Source organism: Staurois parvus, unplaced genomic scaffold, assembly GCF_062004578.1.
Source record: "Staurois parvus isolate SC_StPar_1 unplaced genomic scaffold, SC_StPar_1.0 ptg002245l, whole genome shotgun sequence".
Lineage (NCBI taxonomy): Eukaryota > Metazoa > Chordata > Amphibia > Anura > Ranidae > Staurois > Staurois parvus.
In genome coordinates this window covers 205095-224143 of record NW_028320041.1, presented here as the reverse complement: position 1 = coordinate 224143, position 19049 = coordinate 205095, and the positions used below count along the sequence as shown (strand labels likewise).

The 19049-nt window shown below is 40.5% G+C and overlaps 1 protein-coding gene across 1 annotated transcript in view; it reads left to right on the top strand.

Moving 5' to 3' along the window:
• Positions 1 to 19049, top strand: part of LOC149431470 (poly [ADP-ribose] polymerase 1) — a gene marked incomplete at its 5' end in the record, with an annotated part of 55998 nt that overhangs the window by 10007 nt on the left and 26942 nt on the right. Inside the window, 7 exons of the mRNA XM_089665575.1 lie at positions 5520 to 5616; positions 7062 to 7178; positions 8452 to 8628; positions 8710 to 8848; positions 14248 to 14388; positions 15159 to 15392; positions 16715 to 16783. Of these exons, the coding sequence (XP_089521701.1) occupies positions 5520 to 5616; positions 7062 to 7178; positions 8452 to 8628; positions 8710 to 8848; positions 14248 to 14388; positions 15159 to 15392; positions 16715 to 16783 (974 nt within the window). The remainder of the gene's footprint in view (positions 1 to 5519; positions 5617 to 7061; positions 7179 to 8451; positions 8629 to 8709; positions 8849 to 14247; positions 14389 to 15158; positions 15393 to 16714; positions 16784 to 19049) is intronic.

Below are 19049 nucleotides of genomic sequence, written 5' to 3'. Positions count from 1 at the left end.
CGCGATGTCCCTCCTGCAGTGTCCCCGGCAATGTCCTCCGGCTGATGCCGGCATCTGTCTTCTGGGTTCCGTTCCCTGCGACGTCAGGACGTACGGGGGATGGAATCGGCAGGAAATTTAAAAATGTGATTAAGTGAAATTCACTAAATACACTAAAATCACATAGTATAACATTACTGTATCAAACCATTTCACATACATGTTGTCCCGAGTGCTTTGTCCTGTGCCCTGCCTGCATTTTTACCGTTCTTTCTGCCTGGAAACTGAGAAATGTCCATGGCGTCCAAAATGCGTCCCTTTAGGTCAAAATCTGTTTTAGACCAGCTAGAGAACAGCGATCGTAAATTAGAACCACTTGCAGAATTGAGTGATAATGATTCGTGGGGAAATTTGGCAACAGACACTGAAAATGTTTTTGCGACTTTGCTCAGTGGTGTGCGAACTTGGCGCTATATTTAAAATTTCAGTGTTTTTATTTTGATTATATTATTGAGTTAAATTTATTATATTAATTTTTATGATTATTAAATTATAATTTATGATTTCATGTTTCAAATTTTAACATACCCGGGATGTTTACTAGACTGTTGTTTGGACAGATTTCAGTGCGTTTTTCCTAAAAATTACAGGCCTACAATAAAAAATACATATTTCCATGCAAAAAATGTAATGCTTTGAGCACAGAAATACTGACATAATCAGATCACTAGGGAGGTTACAAAAGACGTGCTATGCCTTTCAGAAAATACCTTGGGGTGTTTGCTTTCCTAAACGTGGTCATTTTGTGAGTTTCTCCTCTCCTGGCACTTCAGGGTCTCAAAACATATGATAGGTAGTCAGGAAATTAGTTTACTAATTTTATGTTCCCAAAGGGTACTGCTTGATTTTAGGCCCCTCTATGCATCTAGGCTGTAAAAAATTCTCCTACACATGGTTATCTCCATGCTCGAGAGACACAGTAGAATACGTTTTGGGGTGTAATTATAATTAAGCCTATGCTCTGTGTGTGTGAGAAATAACTTATTAATATGACAACTTTGTGGGGGGAATAAAACTAATTTCTTTTCTAAAAAATGTACTACTTAAAAAAAAAAAAAAAACTTGCTGTGCCTCTTAGGCCCCTTTCACACACATCCATTCAGTCACATTATTTTATTTATTTTTTTCAAAGAAAAAAACGAATTCAGTTTTACATTAGTTTCTCCATCTGTCTTCAGTTCAGTTTATATCCATTCCGTTTAGTTTACATTAGTCTACATCCATTTTTGCATCCCTTTTTTCTTAACTGTTGCAGAGACTAATCAGAGGTGACAAAAGTATAAACAAAAAATTTCTCTTGCCTAAAAAGGGACATAAACAAAACAGATGGGATGAAAAAGCAAGACTTTTGGACTATTTTCCTTTTATTTAGCAAATAAATATAAACCCCTTGTGTGATTTAAACACCACCAAAAGAAAAAAAAAAAAAAAAAAAGAAAAAAGGTATAAAATTAATTTGCGTGTTGTCATGCAGTGTGAAAGTGTTGAAATCTGAAAAATGGCCTAGACTGGATGAGTGAAACAGTCTGGGTTTGAAGTGGTTAAAGAACAATTATAATTTTTTTTTTTTGCTTTTATACATTATTCGGTCCTTGTCCCATCTTTCTAGCTGCTCTGTAGCACTAACTTGCAAGGTCACAGGGAGCCGTGCCTTAGCCAACACTGCAGCTAGCAAGGAGATAGCGAATGTCTGTCATATTTCCAGCACTTGCCCATGACACACTGGTGAGACGAATGCAGAGGGACAGGAAGCTGTCACACGTCACCTCCCTCTGCATTTCGCTTGCTGGTTCCTTGGGCAGGTGCTGGAAGCTGGAGACAGCTGCTCACTGTTAAATCGGTTGTCACCTTGCTAGTTGTGATGTTGAGTGGCCATGTGGTGGGGGGAGCCCTGGGTGATATTGTCAACAATGCAGCTAGTGTTACAGGGCAATGTGCTTTCTTCCATCAGGAACTGAATAATGTAAAAAAGTGATAATTTTTCTTTAAACCACACTAGCAAGAGATTAGTATCCCAGTTTTTTTTTTTTTTGTTTTTTTTTTTCCAATCCTAAACAGTTGATTGGAGAGCTGTAGGTCTGGCTCAGCAGCAGTTGTGTCCGACCACTAGAGGACTGCTGCACTCACACAGAAGAGAGAGATCGCTGCAGCTTATTGTGGGAAAATAATTCTACAGCTGGGGTGTAATTTACAATTAAAACAAATATTGCTTGCCCATTCTCAGCAAACGACTTCCTATTGGGGGCACTGGTCAAGGGGAAGGAGCCAGGAGTGTCAGCAGGGGACCTGAGAAGAGGATCAGGCTGCTCTGTGCAAAACCGTTGCACAGCACAGGTAAGTATGACATGTTTGTTGTGCTTGCAATCGGAAGCAGTGTTGTCAGTCCAGCCAAGTTATTCTCTGCTGGTCTACAGAACACCTTCAACTCAAGGAGATGAGTGGAGCTGTATTGATGTAGTCCAGCAGTGGTGAACTGTGCTGGGCTGATAATTATTTTTATTATTCTAGTGAAGCAGAGTTATTGTTGGCTCACTACATTTCCTAAATTAGGAAAATAGATTTCTGGCAGGTCAGTGAATTTTTTTTTTTTTTCTTTGGGATAAACCTTAGGGAAATATGCATGTATTGTTGAGATGTACTATAATGTATACACACTGAAAATACTCAATGGCTGCTCTTTTTTTTATTCTTATTACTTTCTTCTCCAAAAATTAATATGCATGTGGGATTTTGGGACAAGAGAATGTTTGTTTGTTTTTATTTGGGTTGTCCTACTGCCCCGAGTGCTTAAAACTGTCTGCATTTATCTCGGCTAAACCTTTTCTCCAGAAGAAAAAAAAAGTTACTGCAATTGCTTTAAATGTGCTTGCTATCCTTTAATGTGTAACTAAAGGCAAAACTTTTTTTTTTTTTTTTCTGTTTTGGATAGGGTGGAGAGGGATTAGAATCCCTGCCTGTTTGTATTGCTGTTTGTGCTCCCCTCTATTTTTTTTTTTGTTTACTATTACCATGTGAAAGTAAAAGAAAATCCAAAATTTTGAGTTGTCCCCAGAAAGGTATTAAAGGGGAAATCTTCGAATGGGGACACTAGTTCGGGAATTTCCTTTCACTTTCTGTTTGGCTATGGGGCAGGAAGTGAAGCAAACTCTTTGCAATGGGACCAAGATGGTGAAAACAAATATGACAGGGGTTCCAACCCTCCCTTTCTCTATGCAAATTGAAAAGGGAAGTTTTGCCCAGAGTTCTACTTTAACTCTATTGCTTACTTAAAGCAATTTGTAAAGTGTTTTTTTTTTTTTTTTTTAAATCTAAAAAAAAAAGTGGTATTGCACAGAACAGCCAAGAACCTCTTCTGGGGTTTCCTGATGGCATTCTAGACTCTTCTGCATGTGCCACTATAGCAATAAGTTTACTATGGTGGAGTGGAGCATGTGCAGGCTTGCTCTTGAGCTGGGTGTATCCATAGAGAGACACACAGCGCTGCCTGGCCCCGCTCCCTTCCCACAGAATTTGAATGACAGCAGCAAATACAAGGGGGGACACAATTACTGGGACATTTTTTACCTTAACGCAGGGAATGCATTAAGGTAAAAAAAAAAAAATCTTGCCTTACAAACCACTTTCAGGTCCTCTTAAATCTATATATGCATGTGAGATTGCGCTGTCTTTATAGGGTGCCAATGTTTCTGTTGAATTTCACTGCTAAGTTAAAGTGGAAAAACAAAGGATCTACTGGCTAGATCCACAGGTACTTAAACTTTTTTAAAATGGGACTCAGGAAAGAAACAAACAGCTGTGTAAACCAATGACTGGTATGCTAGATGACCCCCTATATTTTATTTTATTTTTTTTTTTGCCCATAGTTATGCATTAAAGACCTCTAAGATTCTGTAGGTGAAATGTGAGGGTGCACTTTGACTATCCTCCTGTGTGGAAGCTTTGCCTTTATTGAGAATTAACTAGAATGATATTTGATCTGCTTGTAAAGTCACGTGCTGGCAACAGTAATGGAAATATGATAATATAAACACAAGCTATTCTGCCTCTATAGCTTATAAAACATGCAGAAATAATTCAGCTGAAAATCTAAATACACTATCCAAGACTTACTGTTAGTTCATGTTTTGCTGCTGGAGACAATTTCAGGCTTGGGATTGGTTGCAAGGTTCTGCTGTGCAGTTAATGGAGATTGTGGACTCTGCCTCTCCAGGTTGGTCAGTGCTGCCCCCCTCTATTTATGAGTGTTTATTTTCTCAGCTTTATGACAGGCCAGCTGCTTCACATCATCACTTCAGTAAGGTGTTGATAGTAGATTTTATTAATGACTGTATTAATTAGCCTTTGAGGCACTAATACCTTGTAATGTTCCACCCTGGAGAGTAGTTAATATCCATTTTGAGAGATAACAAGCCTCACAGCTTGCCAAGCAGATGTACTAATTGGGGATATAGTGCAGATGGGATCATATTTCACATTACAAGTGAGGGCCCTGTGATTGTCTACCAATTTTCCAGCATTAAAGTGATATTAAAGGTGTGGAGGTTTTTTGTTTTATTTTTTTTTTGTTTATAACAAACACGTTATACTTACCTGCTCTGTGATGTTTTTGCACAGAGCAGCCTTGATCCTCTTAAGTCCTCTGGCCGGTGCTCTTGGCTCCTCCCCTCCTGACCAGTGCCCCTAGTAGCAAGCTGCCTGTCATGGGGGCATTGGTGCGTGCTTGCCTCCTGAGCCCTGCTCTATGCATCCATAAAACACATGCCACACTGCAACCCCCCACTGGCTGTGATTGACAGCAGTGGGAGAAAACACACAGAAGGTTTTCTTTACCTCATGCATAAAATGCATGAAGGTAAAAAACCTACAGCCTTTACAACCACTTTAATGCTGGACTCCAAGTATCTAAATACACAGATGAAATGCATATAACTGCTGCAAAGGATTTGTCCATCTAGTGCTGAGATTTAAACAGGTCTTCTACATAGCCAGTTACCTGACTTTCACTAATGAAATTAAGGTTTACTTTCCAGGTTTTTCCCACCTACAACTGTGAATGGACAGTGAAAGAAGGAGCTGCACACATTGATTTTGTTATACGCTACATTACAGTCAGCATGCTGTTTGCACTACAGCACAGCTGATTGGCTCTTTATGGTGCTTCCCCCTTTCCCTGGTTAATTAGCATGTATGTGCCAGTCCCTATAGGGTAAATAGAACAGTCGCCTTTTGTGATGAACATTCCCAGCTCTTCGTTCCACTATAGCCACCAGCGTGAACACTGCACCACTGTGAAGATAAATTGAAGGATCATCAGATCCTTTGACCCCTTAACTATAGAGTGCCAATATACGCCTTATTAAAACACTTCCATCCAGACTCCTGTATTTCAAGCCAGACCACATATATCATCAAAGCCTCTTCAGAATGGGTATTTTCAAAAAAGAAGATGCATTTCTTTCTTTTTTTTTTTTCTTTGGTAGGAAGAGAAAAGGGGATGAGCTGGACGGATCTGCTGTGTCCAAAAAGAAACTAAAAAAAGAAAAGGAAAAGGAATCTAAACTTGAAAAGCTGCTAAAGGTAAGATATAAATTATGGATCAAACTTAAATTGGTGGTTGTTGTAGGCTAAAGGTAATTTCTTTCTCGTTGAGAGATGCAGGAAATGTTTCATCTTCTGGTTTATACTGCCGCCTACTAGAAGATTGGACGCTGGCAAATAAAAACTGTATGGTAACCCAGGATAACCCCTCCTACTGACATCTTGTCTGTTTTTTTTTTTTTTTTATTCCCTAATGTCCTAGGATGTCTTTTGTTAAGTGGGGAAAACTATTTTGCTAGCTTTTTTTTTCTTACTCTTGAAGATTTTTTTCATCTTCAATCAAGACTCTCTACATCACTGCTAGAGCTTGCCTCTTCTATTGCAGGTCAGGTCAGTCCGAGCACAGGGCACTACCTTAAGTACACATGTCGCTGGGCCTCTTTAACAATTCCCCATTTCTTACTGGTTTCTACCATTAGAGGGGTTAATGCAGTGGATCTGAGCGCTGATGTCATTTGCTGGGTGGAGTGTCACTTGTGCTCTTTATTCTTCCCTACCATCCAGTGTCAAGGAAACATCTCCTTGCTGCTGCCCAGATCTCTCCTCTACCCTTGAAATTATCAAATAAAAAAATAAACATTAATTTGATACTTTCCCAAAAAGAAAATGGCCTTGTTTACATTCTACTAGTAAGCAGCTGCAACAGCTGGATCGGATCTTAGGCTTCCCGGTGAGATGGGTAAGCCTGGAAAACAAACTGCACCAGAGAGAGGTGGGGGGGGGGGGGTGTTGTCTCTCAGCTTGCTTTTTGCTAAAAGGGAGTCTGCTGCAAAGAATTTTAATACCGGGGTAATGGCTGACAGCTGCACCCATGGCCCTGGTAAATCACTTCAAAACCACAACATATATATACGTATTGTGGTCTTGATGTGCTCTTAAATTGTCAGCTATATTGTGCTCACATTGAGCAAAATTTCCAACTTTTCTCAGCAGCAGTTGTGCAAAGCAGTTTGAAACGCACAATAATTTTTATCCTCCTTTAAAGTGGTAGCAAACTCAATTTTTGTTTACTTTTACCCACAGGTAAGCTTTTAATAAAGCTTACCTGTAGGTAAAAAATACCACCTAAATCTGCACCGTTTAGGAGATGTTTTAGTGAGTGGCAGCCAGTAACATCACCTGCGCATGCGCTCTGAAGGAATGGCATACCCGTGCTGTTCATTCAGAGCTGTGTGCCGCACCTTTAGCTCCCACACATGCACAGGAGTGACATCATTGCGGTATTGGCCATTCAAGTGGCCGGAGCCCGGGAACTCGGAATGAAAACCGGGCGAAGATGGAAGCCTCTGCAGTGGTGACAGCGCATCGCTGGAGGGCTTCATTCTCAGGTAAGTCTTTCATAATGTGCTAGACAGCTACTTTATATGTTTTTAATTATGGCAATTAAGCCCTCATTTCCTCATTTCCCTTTTACCTTGACACAGGAACAAACAGAGCTTGTCTGGAGTATAAAAGATGAACTGAAGAAAGTTTGCAGCACCAACGATTTGAAAGAGCTTCTTATAGCCAACAAACAGCAGGTGCCATCTGGAGAAACCAATGTAAGTACTGGATAACTATTTTGAATTTATAGTGCATTTCTACATTTGCAGCCACTTTGGGACAATGCCTTTTTTGTATTTGTAAAGCCCTGTACACACAATGAGAATGTTGGATGAATGATTGTCCATTTTTTGTTTTGTTTTTTGCGCATGGTAGTCTCATATCAAAAGTGAAGAGGTTACTAAAGTTACGAAAATTCTTGTATGACCAAAAGAAAATTCGGAAATGATCTAATGTATTTGTATTGTGTTTACTGTTTAAATGAAAATCGTACAATCTGGTATTGTACAAAAAAAATAATTTTGTGCTTCTCCCTTCAAATAATTTCAAACTATCATACAATCACTTTGAAAACGGTATATTTCGGACGATTTTCTGATCATGTGTACTAGGCTTTACCTGTAACCCATTCACAAACCATTGCTGCTTGACTAATTCTTGCTGAAAAATCTTAGCATTCTTTTGCTTCATTGTAAAGTTAAGGATGGGGCTGTGGACAGTTATATTAACCATAATTATCCCTGTCTCTTCTGGCAGATCTTATCAGTTGTAAACCAGATTAGAACACTGGCTTTCCTAGCTAAAGTTGGCAATACATGGATCCAAATTTTGTCTGGTTCAGCAGGGACTGCTATAGCCTTCCCACTGTTACAATAAAAAGGCTCAGCAGGGAGGATTCCCCCATCCACCTCGAGTGCATGGATGGGGGAATCGAGTCAGGAGTGATCGTCTAGGCGATCGTAGCAGAAGTGGGTGTGGGTACTTGTCAAATTCGGGTACCCCCACTATTTGATTATCTAGGATGTCTGTTATCAGAAAATATATAATGTTGGGGTTTTAAATCTTCAGGCCTAAAATAGATTGTAAGCTTTATCGAGCAGGGCTCTCTGTTTCCTCTTGTATCAAATTGTATTGTAACTCTGTCTACCTTCATTTTGTAAAGCGCTGCGCAAACTGTTGCCGCTATATAGATCCTGTATAATAATAAAATTATTTTTAAATTGTCTGCAAAAAATTGCCCTGACAGTAAAACCATTGAATGCTGGAAGACTGAGGACATCTAGTGGCAGAAAGGAATTTACTCATCCAAGGGGACCTTTTACACCTAGGGGTGTTTTACAAACTTCTATAGTTGTGTATTGCTATTCATATGAAAGGGAAATGTTGCAAAACACCCATGAGCATAATCTAAGGTTTTAATAACTGCTTTATAGTTTCTAAAGTTTTGAATTTTGTTCTCAAAGACTAACTTTCCTATTTTCTTTGCTGTAGATCCTGGACAGAGTATCTGATGGCATGGCTTTTGGTGCTCTTCTTCCTTGCGAGGAATGTCAGGGACAGTTTGTGTTCAAAACTGACGCTTATTACTGTACAGGGGACATCAGTGCCTGGACCAAATGTGTTGCTAAAACACAAATCCCCAATAGAAAGGATTGGGTTATTCCAAAGGTAAGAGGGGAGAAATTGACTCCTTATTTAGCTATAATTTTTTAGATATCTTATTTTGGTTTTCACTTTGTGTTAATCCAGGAGTTCCATGAAGTTCCATATTTGAAAAAGTTCAAGTTTAAGAGGCAGGACAGAGCCTTCCCTCCCTCTGTAGCTCCAACAGCTGTCGCCGCTCCAGTTTCTGCTAAGCCGGTAGTTAAAGCAGAAGCAGTTCCCGAAGGTAAAGCATTGAGTTCTCCTGGGGCTTTTTTTTTATTTGCAAGATTCCCGTCCCTTCATCTACAGCTCTGTTCTTCTCCACCTTTTGGATGTTTCTGCCCATCTTCTTGGCCTTCCACTCTCTATAATTTGTCTCTTAGAACAGGAATAGCGGAGAACTTTTTCAGCATGGATGTTTATTCCAGTGTCAGCTAAATGTTACCTTTATTTCAATTTCTTATCAATTCTGTTTGTGACTACAGGGCAGAAATCAAAGGGAAAGCTCTCTATACTTCTAGGTGCAGTAACACCTAGCAACCATTCCCAAATAACTGCTGAACTAACACAGAATTCTGACTGCTTGCTATAGGTGCACTTAAAGCATTACAGTATCTCACAGAAGCGAGTACACCCCGCACATTTTTGTATATATTTTATTCTATCTTTTCATGTGACAACACTGAAGAAATTACACTTTGCTACAATGTAAAGTAGTGAGTGTACAGCTTGTATAACAGTGTAAATTTGCTGTCCCCTCAAAATAACTCAACACACAGCCATTAATGTGTAAACCGCTGGCAATAAAAGTGAGTACACCACTAAGGGAAAATGTCCAAATTGGGCCCAGTTAGCCATTTTCCCTCCTTGGTGTCATGTGACTCGTTAGTGTTACAAAGTCTCAGGTGTGAATGGGGAGCAGGTGTGTTAAATGTTGGTGTTATCACTCTCAATCTCTCATACTGGTCACTGGAAGTCCAACATGGCACCTCATGGCAAAGAACTCTCTGAAGATCTGAAAAAAAGAATTGTTGATCTACATAAAGATGGCCTAGGCTATAAGAAGATTACCAAGACCCTGAAACTGAGCTGCAGCACGGTGGCCTAGACCATACAGCGGTTTAACAGGACAGGTTCCACTCAGAACAGGCCTCGCCATGGTTGGTCAAAGAAGTTGAATGCACATGCTCAGCATCATATCCAGAGGTTGTCTTTGGGAAATAGATGTATGAGTGCTGCCAGCATTGCTGCAGAGGTTGAAGGGGGGGTCAGCCTGTCAATGCTCAGACCATACGACGCAAACTGCATCAAATTGGCCTAAAGATGGTGCACAAGAAAGCCTGCAAGCAGTTTGCTGAAGACAAGCAGACTAAGGACATGGATTACTGGAACCAGTCCTTAAGACCAAAATAAACGTATTTGGTTCAGATGGGGTCAAGCGTGTGGTGGCAACCAGGTGAAGAGTACAAAGACAAGTGTGTCTTGCCTACAGACAAGCATGGTGGTGGGAGTGTCATGGTTTGGGGCTGCATGAGTGCTGCCAGCACTGGGGAGTTACAGTTCATTGAGGGAACCATGAATGCCAACATGTACTGTGACATACTGAAGCAGAGCATGATCCCCTCCCTTCGGAGACTGGGCGGCAGGGCAGTATTCCAACATGATAACAACCCCAAACACACCTCCAAGACGATTACTGCCTTGCTAAAGAAGCTGAGGGTAAAGGTGATGGACTGGACAAGCATGTCTCCAGACCTAAGTCCTATTGAGCATCTGTGGGGCATCCTCAAATGGAAGGTGGAGGGAGTACAAGGTCTCGAACATCCACCAGCTGCGTGATGTCATCATGGAGGAGTGGAAGAGGACTCCAGTGGCAACCTGTGAAGCTCTGGTGAACTCCATGTCCAAGAGGGTTAAGGCAGTGCTGGAAAACAATGGTGACCACACAAAATATCGACACTTTGGGCCCAATTTGGACATTTTCACTTAGGGGTGTACTCAATTTTGTTGCCAACGGTTTACACATTAATGGCTGTGTGTTGAGTTATTTTGAGGGGACAGCACATTTACACTGTTATACAAGCTGTACGCTCACTACTTTACATTGTAGCAAAGTGTCATTTCTTCAGTGTTGTCACATAAAAAGATAGAATAAAATATTTACAAAAATGTGAGGGGTGTACTCACGTCTGTGAGATACTGTACATCCACAATCATGTGCAATGCACACCTACATATGTGTGTAATCCAACCAATAGCCCATGCAGATCACAATAAAACCTTTTCAGTAATCACATCCCATTGATGACATCAGGTTTTGGAAATCAACAGCAAAGGCTTTCCGGTCAGAGGAGATCTGATTGGCTAATCTTTATCATGAATACAGTCCGTAGGTTTGATTTACCAATCACATGCCTCATAGGTGGTATTTGGTTTGCCTTACATATTTTTTTATTGTACTAATTGTTCAGCACTGTGATAGGTTGTGCTAAACATTACATTAGACTTTTCCATGCACACTGTGTGCACAATTATTAGGCAGTTGTATTTTTGAGGATTAATTTCAATATTGAACAATGACAGTGCTCTAGGTCAATCCAAAATGTTAATAAACCTCAAACCTGAATATTTAATATAAGTGAGGTTCTGGCTTTCTTAGAAGAATATCTGTGTGCATAATTATTGGGGGAACTATTAATGTGCAGAAATATTATGCAACTAAATGAAAAGCGAAAATTGTCCCATCTCACTTTATTTTCATCTGTTAAAGTGAGAATAATTTCTGACATTTCCAAAAACAAAGCAAAAAAACTTCAGTGACCAATATAGCCTCCCTTATTTTTAATAACAGAGATAAGCCTTCCATTCATGGAGTCTGGCAGACAGCAATCACAGCCTCCCAGACACGGTGCAGAGAGATGTACTGCTTTCCTTCACCGTTAAGAAGGGTCCACAAGTTCTCAATAGGATTTAGGTCAGATGAGGAAGGGGGCCATATCATTATGCTTTCATCTTTAAGGCCTTTACTGGCTAGCTATGCAGAGGAGTACTTTGATGCATGCAATGGAGCATTGTCCTGCATAAATATCATGATCTTCTTGAAAGATGCAAACTCTTTCCTGTACCACTGCTTGAAGAAAGCATCTTCTAAAAACTGGCTATAGGTTTGGGATTTTATTTGGGTGTCCATTTTCAACCCGAAAAGGCCCAACTAGCTCATCTTTAATAATACCAGCCCAGACCAGTACCCAACCTCCAGCTTGCCAGCATCTGAGTCAAAGTGGAGGTCTGTGCCCGTTACTGATCCAGCCACGGGCCCATCTATCTGGTCCATCAAGAAGTCACTCTCATCTTATCAGTCCACAAAGCCTTTGAAAGATCTGTCTTCAGATATTTCTTGGCCCAGTCTTGATGTTTCAACTTATGTGTCTTGTTCAGTGTTGGTCGGGTTTCAGCCTTCCTTACCTTGGCAATGTCTCTGAGCACTGAGCACCTTGTACTTCTGGGCACTCCAGGTAGGTTGTAGTTCTGGAATATGACAACACTGTAAGATAATGGGTTTCTGGTAGCTTCCCGTTTTAATTCTTCTCAAGTCTTTTGGCAATTTTGTGTCTTTTTTTTTTTTTCTTTTTTTTTTCCCTCTAACACGTTTCCTGCGATCCTGTTCACTGTTTACAGCAAAATGTTTGGTTCTATACTCACGCCCTAATATCTTACCAATTTCAAGAGTGCTGCATCCCTCTGAAAGACTTTACAATGTTTGACTTTTCAGAGTCAGTTAAATCTCTTTTGTGGCCCATTTTGCTTGAGGAAAAGAAGCTGCCTAATAATTATGCACACCTTGATATAGGGTGTTGATCTCCTTAAGCCACACCCTCCCTCATTGCACAAATACGCGTTTTCTGATATGCTTAAATCCAATAAGCATTCAAGTTTATACAGCTTGGAGTTGGACAATATGCATAAAAATTATGATTTGGTCAAATACTCACTTGCCTAATAATTCACACAGTGTATATACACACTTTTTAAACTTCGACTTCAATTTCAAATAATTGAGTGTAAATCCCTTACTGTTTAGGAATGTATTCTGCTTAGTTGTACAATATGAAAATGAAACCTTTTTGCTACCACCAACGTATGTCATAGGTTGGCAGCAGCGGGGTATTACTCACATGTGGAATGAAATGAAAACGAGAAGCGCACCAACCTTGCGCATTACCTCAGTAACCAAAATTTATTAATTGTAAAAAATATACTCACAAACAGCGAATAAAATCAGGCATGTAAGTCCTCACAGGGACTTGAAGCTAACATGAGTCCCATCAGGGGAGTAGGTGTTCAGTACAGCTGACGCGTTTCGAAGGGGTCCCTTCTTCCTCAGAGCTAACTGAACTGTGAGTGCTCTCTCCTATATATACTCCTGGACTGAACCTAGGCCCTCCCCACTGGGTTGGGCAGTCTCAGGTTAGTAGGAGGGGCCAAGATATCGTCAACAGACAATCACTATTTGTAATGCCATCAGAGAGAAATGATATAGACAAACGTAAAATATAAGATATAAAATATAATATATATATAAATTATAAGATAAATGTAAACTATATCTTGGCCCCTCCTACTAACCTGAGACTGCCCAACCCAGTGAGGAGGGCCTAGGTTCAGTCCAGGAGTATATATAGGAGAGAGCACTCACAGTTCAGTTAGCTCTGAGGAAGAAGGGACCCCCTTCGAAACGCATCAGCTGTACTGAACACCTACTCCCCTGATGGGACTCATGTTAGCTTCAAGTCCCTGTGAGGACTTACATGCCTGATTTTATTCGCTGTTTGTGAGTATATTTTTTACAATTAATAAATTTTGGTTACTGAGGTAATGCGCAAGGTTGGTGCGCTTCTCGTTTTCATTTCATTCTGCAGTGTTGATTGGGCTTCCCCAGCCTTGTTTTGGAGCCGCACAGCCCTTTATGCATTGGTGGACGATCCCTCCAGGCCTGGTTCCATCTGTTCGCCACCTGTCTGAGCCCTAGAGCGCAGGAGAATTCGTTTTTGTATTACTCACATGTATATGCATGTAAATATAAGTTGACTGTCAGGTGGAAGCAAGCAAGCGGGTTGTGCAGCTGCTGGATTGCTTCCATGGACCCCAGTAATGTAGTCACCACTTCTCTCCTATTGGTCCCCTATATTATAGAAATAGAGGACAAAAGCGTTTAAAAAAAAAAAAAAAAAAAAAAAATTAGTCGCACCATAGCACTTAAACACCCCCTCCCCAAACATTTTGAGCCTGCCCCAGTGTACAAGCGCACACAAATGTAAACATGCATCTGGGGTGCCTACATGCACAAGCGTTGGTTACACAACACGTTCCATATCACCATGCACACTGAAGTGAGTAAAAATGATTTATCAAATGTGTGCAAAAAGCTCTCAAACATGGATCTGGTAGCTCATAGTTTTCTGAATCAAAGGTCTTGCAAGAAACCATTCAGATAATAGATTCCATTATCTATGCATCACTGGAGAGCATGGCTGCTGGAATCTGATTGCTGATGACCGTAATGGGGAGTTTTCCCTTTCCGTGTTCATATAAAAACTCTCTTTTCTCATGTTTTTGCTAATTGTGAAATTACCTTCCTATTAGGCAAGCCACTGACAAATATGTCCGTTATGATTCTTGGCAAACTGTCCAAAAACAAAGATGATGTGAAGACGATCATTGAAGAACTAGGTGGAAAAACAACTGGATCTGCCAACAAAGCCACAGTGTGCGTCAGCACCCAAAGTAAGAGTCTCCATGTCTTGCATGTTCTTTATGGTTTGTTCTGTATGGTCTATGGTCTGTATTCTGCAAATTGTGTTTGGAAAATGCAAGTTGCTAGTTTCTAATGTTCCAGGTCACAAATGCTCTTTTGGCCGACTGGGAACAAAGTCCCACAGACAACACAAAATCTTGTGAATGGCATTCCCTCAAAATTGGAAGCTTATAGTTGCAAGGAAGCAGGGCAGCTTCTTGGGTTTTAGAATGTGATGTTCAGGTGTCCACTCACTTTTGGCCATATAGTGTAAAAAATACAAAGTTGGCTGCAAGCTTTTCTTAATTTATTAAAAGTTTCATGCTTGACTATTGGAATATCATAAACTGTATCTGTTTTATTTGTTGGGTAATGGCATACCTATGGGGTTTAAGTCCTATCAATAGAAGTTTGGGTTTGGTTTTCTTCCTCTTGAAGAGTTATTCTGCTGTGCTAGAGAGAGCCTTTTCAGCTTTGTGTAGATTTTTTTAAGCGGTAGACCCCTGGACATTTTGATCTACCTATAGTTAGTTTCTCTTTTTAGGTTTTTATTATTTCTTCTTGTTTTCCTTTTATATTAAATTTTACCACAGGTATATTAGTTGGAAAAGACCCAGCTTTTCCTTCACACTGGCAATTTTGCGCAAAGTGCCATTGTTTTGGTCACATGGCATTGGGCTTATAAAATGTGGTCAGTTTAGATGCAAATAGCAGAGATGTTCTTTGATATTGACCATACATTTACTTTGCACATTCACAGAGGAGGTGGAGAAGATGAGTAAGAAAATGGAAGAAGTGAAAGCAGCCAACATTCGGGTGTTGAGTGAGGACTTCCTGAATGAACTGAAGTCTGGAAAGAGCTTCCAGGACCTGCTTGCCCAGCATGGCATCTCTACTTGGGGTGCAGAAATAAAACAGGAGGCAGTACAGGAGCCCCAGGCAAAATCAAAATCAGGACTTGGGAAAAGTACTGGCAAAGTAAAAGAGGACCAGGGTAAGTGCCTTGTGCCTGGGTATGGCAGTTTTTGTTTTTTTTTGTTTTTTTTTACACAAACCAAATATATGACTTAACTTTAATACTGTACTGTTTGCATATCACATAGTACAAAGAGGGGGGTGGGGGACTGTCTCGCACTCAGCTCCTTCAATGTCCTGTGACATGCAGGAACTGATCATGGACCAAGCTGTTTAGCTTAACTGCAGTGTAATCTTCAGAAATATCCTAGATCTCTGGGCTGTTTTGGCAGGTATACAAGCAAAGAAAGACGTTGGACTGCAGTCCATGGACTTTATGAGATCCTCATACTTTTACTTTAAAAAAAAAAAAAATCCAATCTTCTTTTTTTTCTGCACATATTAAAATTTAATTAAAATGCAACTCAAAGTGGCATCTTGCACCCTTATGCTGATTAGGGTGGTGGTCACACACAATATATAGAAAAACTGTTTGTTTCCTAATCACATAAGTATAATTGTTGTCTGGTTAGTATACATAGCAAAGGGTGGTACCATCCATACACACAGAGCGCAACATGTTTCGTGTTGTTTTACTTCTTCGGGAGCAGAAGATGAACAGATTTTATGGCTACCTAGAGAGTAAAACACAAAGCAGCTTCGATAGTACATAATAAGATATAATTTGAAAATAGAGGTGTGTATATATTCAGAGGAGAACATAATAATGTCACTTCACTTACCTGCAAAGCCAGCAGAAGGAGTTAATTGATAATACGCCACAAGGATCAGCCCAGGACCTCACCAACTGCAATCGTACATTCAAAATTCAGAGGATAGGAAGACAACAAAAATCCAGTCTAGAAAAGACAAAATAATTAATAGCTCAAAACCCAACATCAACCACAGGGATATATGAGCAGCCTTAAGCAGCAACATACCTGTCCTAATTCGGTAAAAATGCTCCTCATAATAAGTACCATTAAAGGTGTTCCCAGAACTCAAGACATAGATTACGAAATGCCCAAGACTGGAAATAAACAAAGGGGGGGGGGGGGGTCTTTTTTCAATTGAATAAGGATAAACTGACATCCATTAAAAGACCCCAGTAATCAACCTTTCTCATCACCAAAGTAGATTTCTTACCATTCATCTAGTAGTGATCCATGATAATCCCACAAGATAGATATTAAATTACAGGACAGACCGCCACAGAAATCTAGAACTACAACAAAACACACAAAACAATGAAGGAATAACGTTTTTGGCAGGTAGTGGTGCCTAGATCATAGGACAGCAATTCCTTCACAAGTCTATCCACCCACAAGCCAACTTTTTTTTGGTTTTTTTTTTTTGTTTCAGGGAGCAGCAAGTCTGAGAAAAAAATGAAGTTAACTGTTAAAGGTGGAGCAGCTGTTGATCCAGACTCAGGTGAGTAACCTAGAAAAAAGTTAAAATTCAAATTTTCAGACCCACAATGCCCAATAATATGGCAAAAACAGATGTTTAAAATTATTTTTATTTAGCTTTGTGTTTCATTAGTATTTCATGAGCTTGGAGATTTGGCCCTCCTAGATTGCTGTCCTGAACCTCTTGCAGACCACCCATAGAAATTTTACTGTGGGTGGATGGCATGTATAGGCATAATAACGTACCTGTAGGTCAGGAGCTACATGTGCACACTAGCGCGCCTCCCTCCCGCGAACGCTGTGAGTTGCCGAAGTATCGTGATGGATTTCCATTCATGAACAGCTTGCATACGGTTGTGATCTGTGATTGGCCCACAGCAATCACATGGTACCTCGCTACTTGTACCATGTGATTTGTAGTAGCCAATCACAGACCGCAACCATAAGCAAAGCTATTCATGAACGTTAACCCATTTATGACTGCTAAAGTTAGTGAAAGTGTTTTTTAAAAAAAAGTTGAAAGAATTGAATACATTTTTTTTTTTTTCTTCACACGGTCACCAGTTAGTGTCCCTGATCACTGCTACATCAATCATATGATGACACTGTACTGCACTGGTGACAGTATGTAATCAGAATTGATCAAATATACACTATATTGCCAAAAGTATTGGGACACCCCTCCAAATCATTGGATTTAGGTGTTCTAATCACCTCCATGGCCACAAGTGTATAAAATCAAGCACCTAGGCATGCAGACTGCTTCTACAAACATTTGTGAAAGAATGGGTCGCTCTCAGGAGCTCAGTGAATTCAAGCGTGGTACCGTGATAGGTTACCACCTCTGCAATAAGTCCATCCGTGAAATTTCCTTGTTACTAAATATTCCACGGTCAACTGTTTTATTATAACAAAGTGGAAGCAACTGGGAACAGTAACTCGGCCACAAAGTGGTAGGCCACGTAAAATGACAGAGGGGGGTGCTGACATGCTGAAGTGCGCAGAAGTCACCAACTGTCTGCAGAGTCAATCGCTAAAGACCTCCAAATTTCATGTGGCCTTCAGATTAGCACAACAGTGCGTAGAGAGCTTCATGGAATGGGTTTCCATGGCCGAGCAGCTGCATCCAAGCCTTACGTCACCAAGTGCAATGCAAAGCAATGCGTCGGATGCAGTGGTGTAATGTACGCCGCCACTGGACTCTAGAGCAGTGGAGACGTGTTCTCTGGAGTGACAAATCACGCTTCTCTGTCTGGCAATCCAATGAACGTGTCTGGGTTTGGCGGTTACCAGGAGAACGGTACTTACCTGACTGCACTGTACCAAGTGTAAATTTGGTGGAGGGGGGATTATGGTGTGGGGTTTTTTTCTTCAGGTGGTTGGGCTTGGCCCCTTAGTTCCAGTGAAGGGAAATCTTAAGGTGTCAGCATACCAAGACATTTTGGACAATTTCATGCTCCCATCTTTGTGGGAACAGTTTGGGGATGGCCCCTTCCTGTTCCAACATGATTGAGCACTGGTGCACAAAGCAAGGTTCATAAAGACATGGATGAGCGAGTTTGGGGTGGAGGAAATTGACTGGCCTGCACAGTGTTGACCTGAACCCGATAGAACACCTTTGGGATGATTTACAGCGGAGGCTGCAAGCCAGGCCTTCTCGTCTGACATCAGTGCCTGACCTCACAAATGCGCTTCTGGAAGAATGGTCAAACATTCCCATAGACACTCCTAAACCTTGTGGACGGCCTTCCTAGAAGAGTTGAAGCTGTTATAACTGCAAAGGGACAACTCAATATTGAACCCTACGGACTAAGACTGGGATGCCATTAAAGTTCATGTGCGTGCGAAGGCAGGCACCCCAAAACTTTTGGCAATATAGTGTGTATACCCTAGTTTGTAGACTCTAACTTTCACACAGTCCAAATAATATACACATATTTTGGGTTATTTTTACCAAAGAAATGTAGCAGAATACATTGGCCAAAATTTCTGAAAAAAGATTATTTGCAAAGTTTTATAAGCATAAAAAATCGTGGCTATTTTCCCCCAAAATTTTCAGTATTTTTTCGTTTATATAGCAAATAACCCAGTGGTGAATAAATACCACCAAAAGAGAGCTATTTGTGTTAAAAAATTATATAAATTTTATTTGAGTATAGTGTTGCATGACCACGCAATTGCCAGTAAAATTAGCACAGTGCTAATAAAATGCCCTGGCCATGAAGGGGGTAAAACCTTCTGGAGGTCAAGTGGTTAAAATGACCCTGGTTTGGCCTAAAAGGTACCCA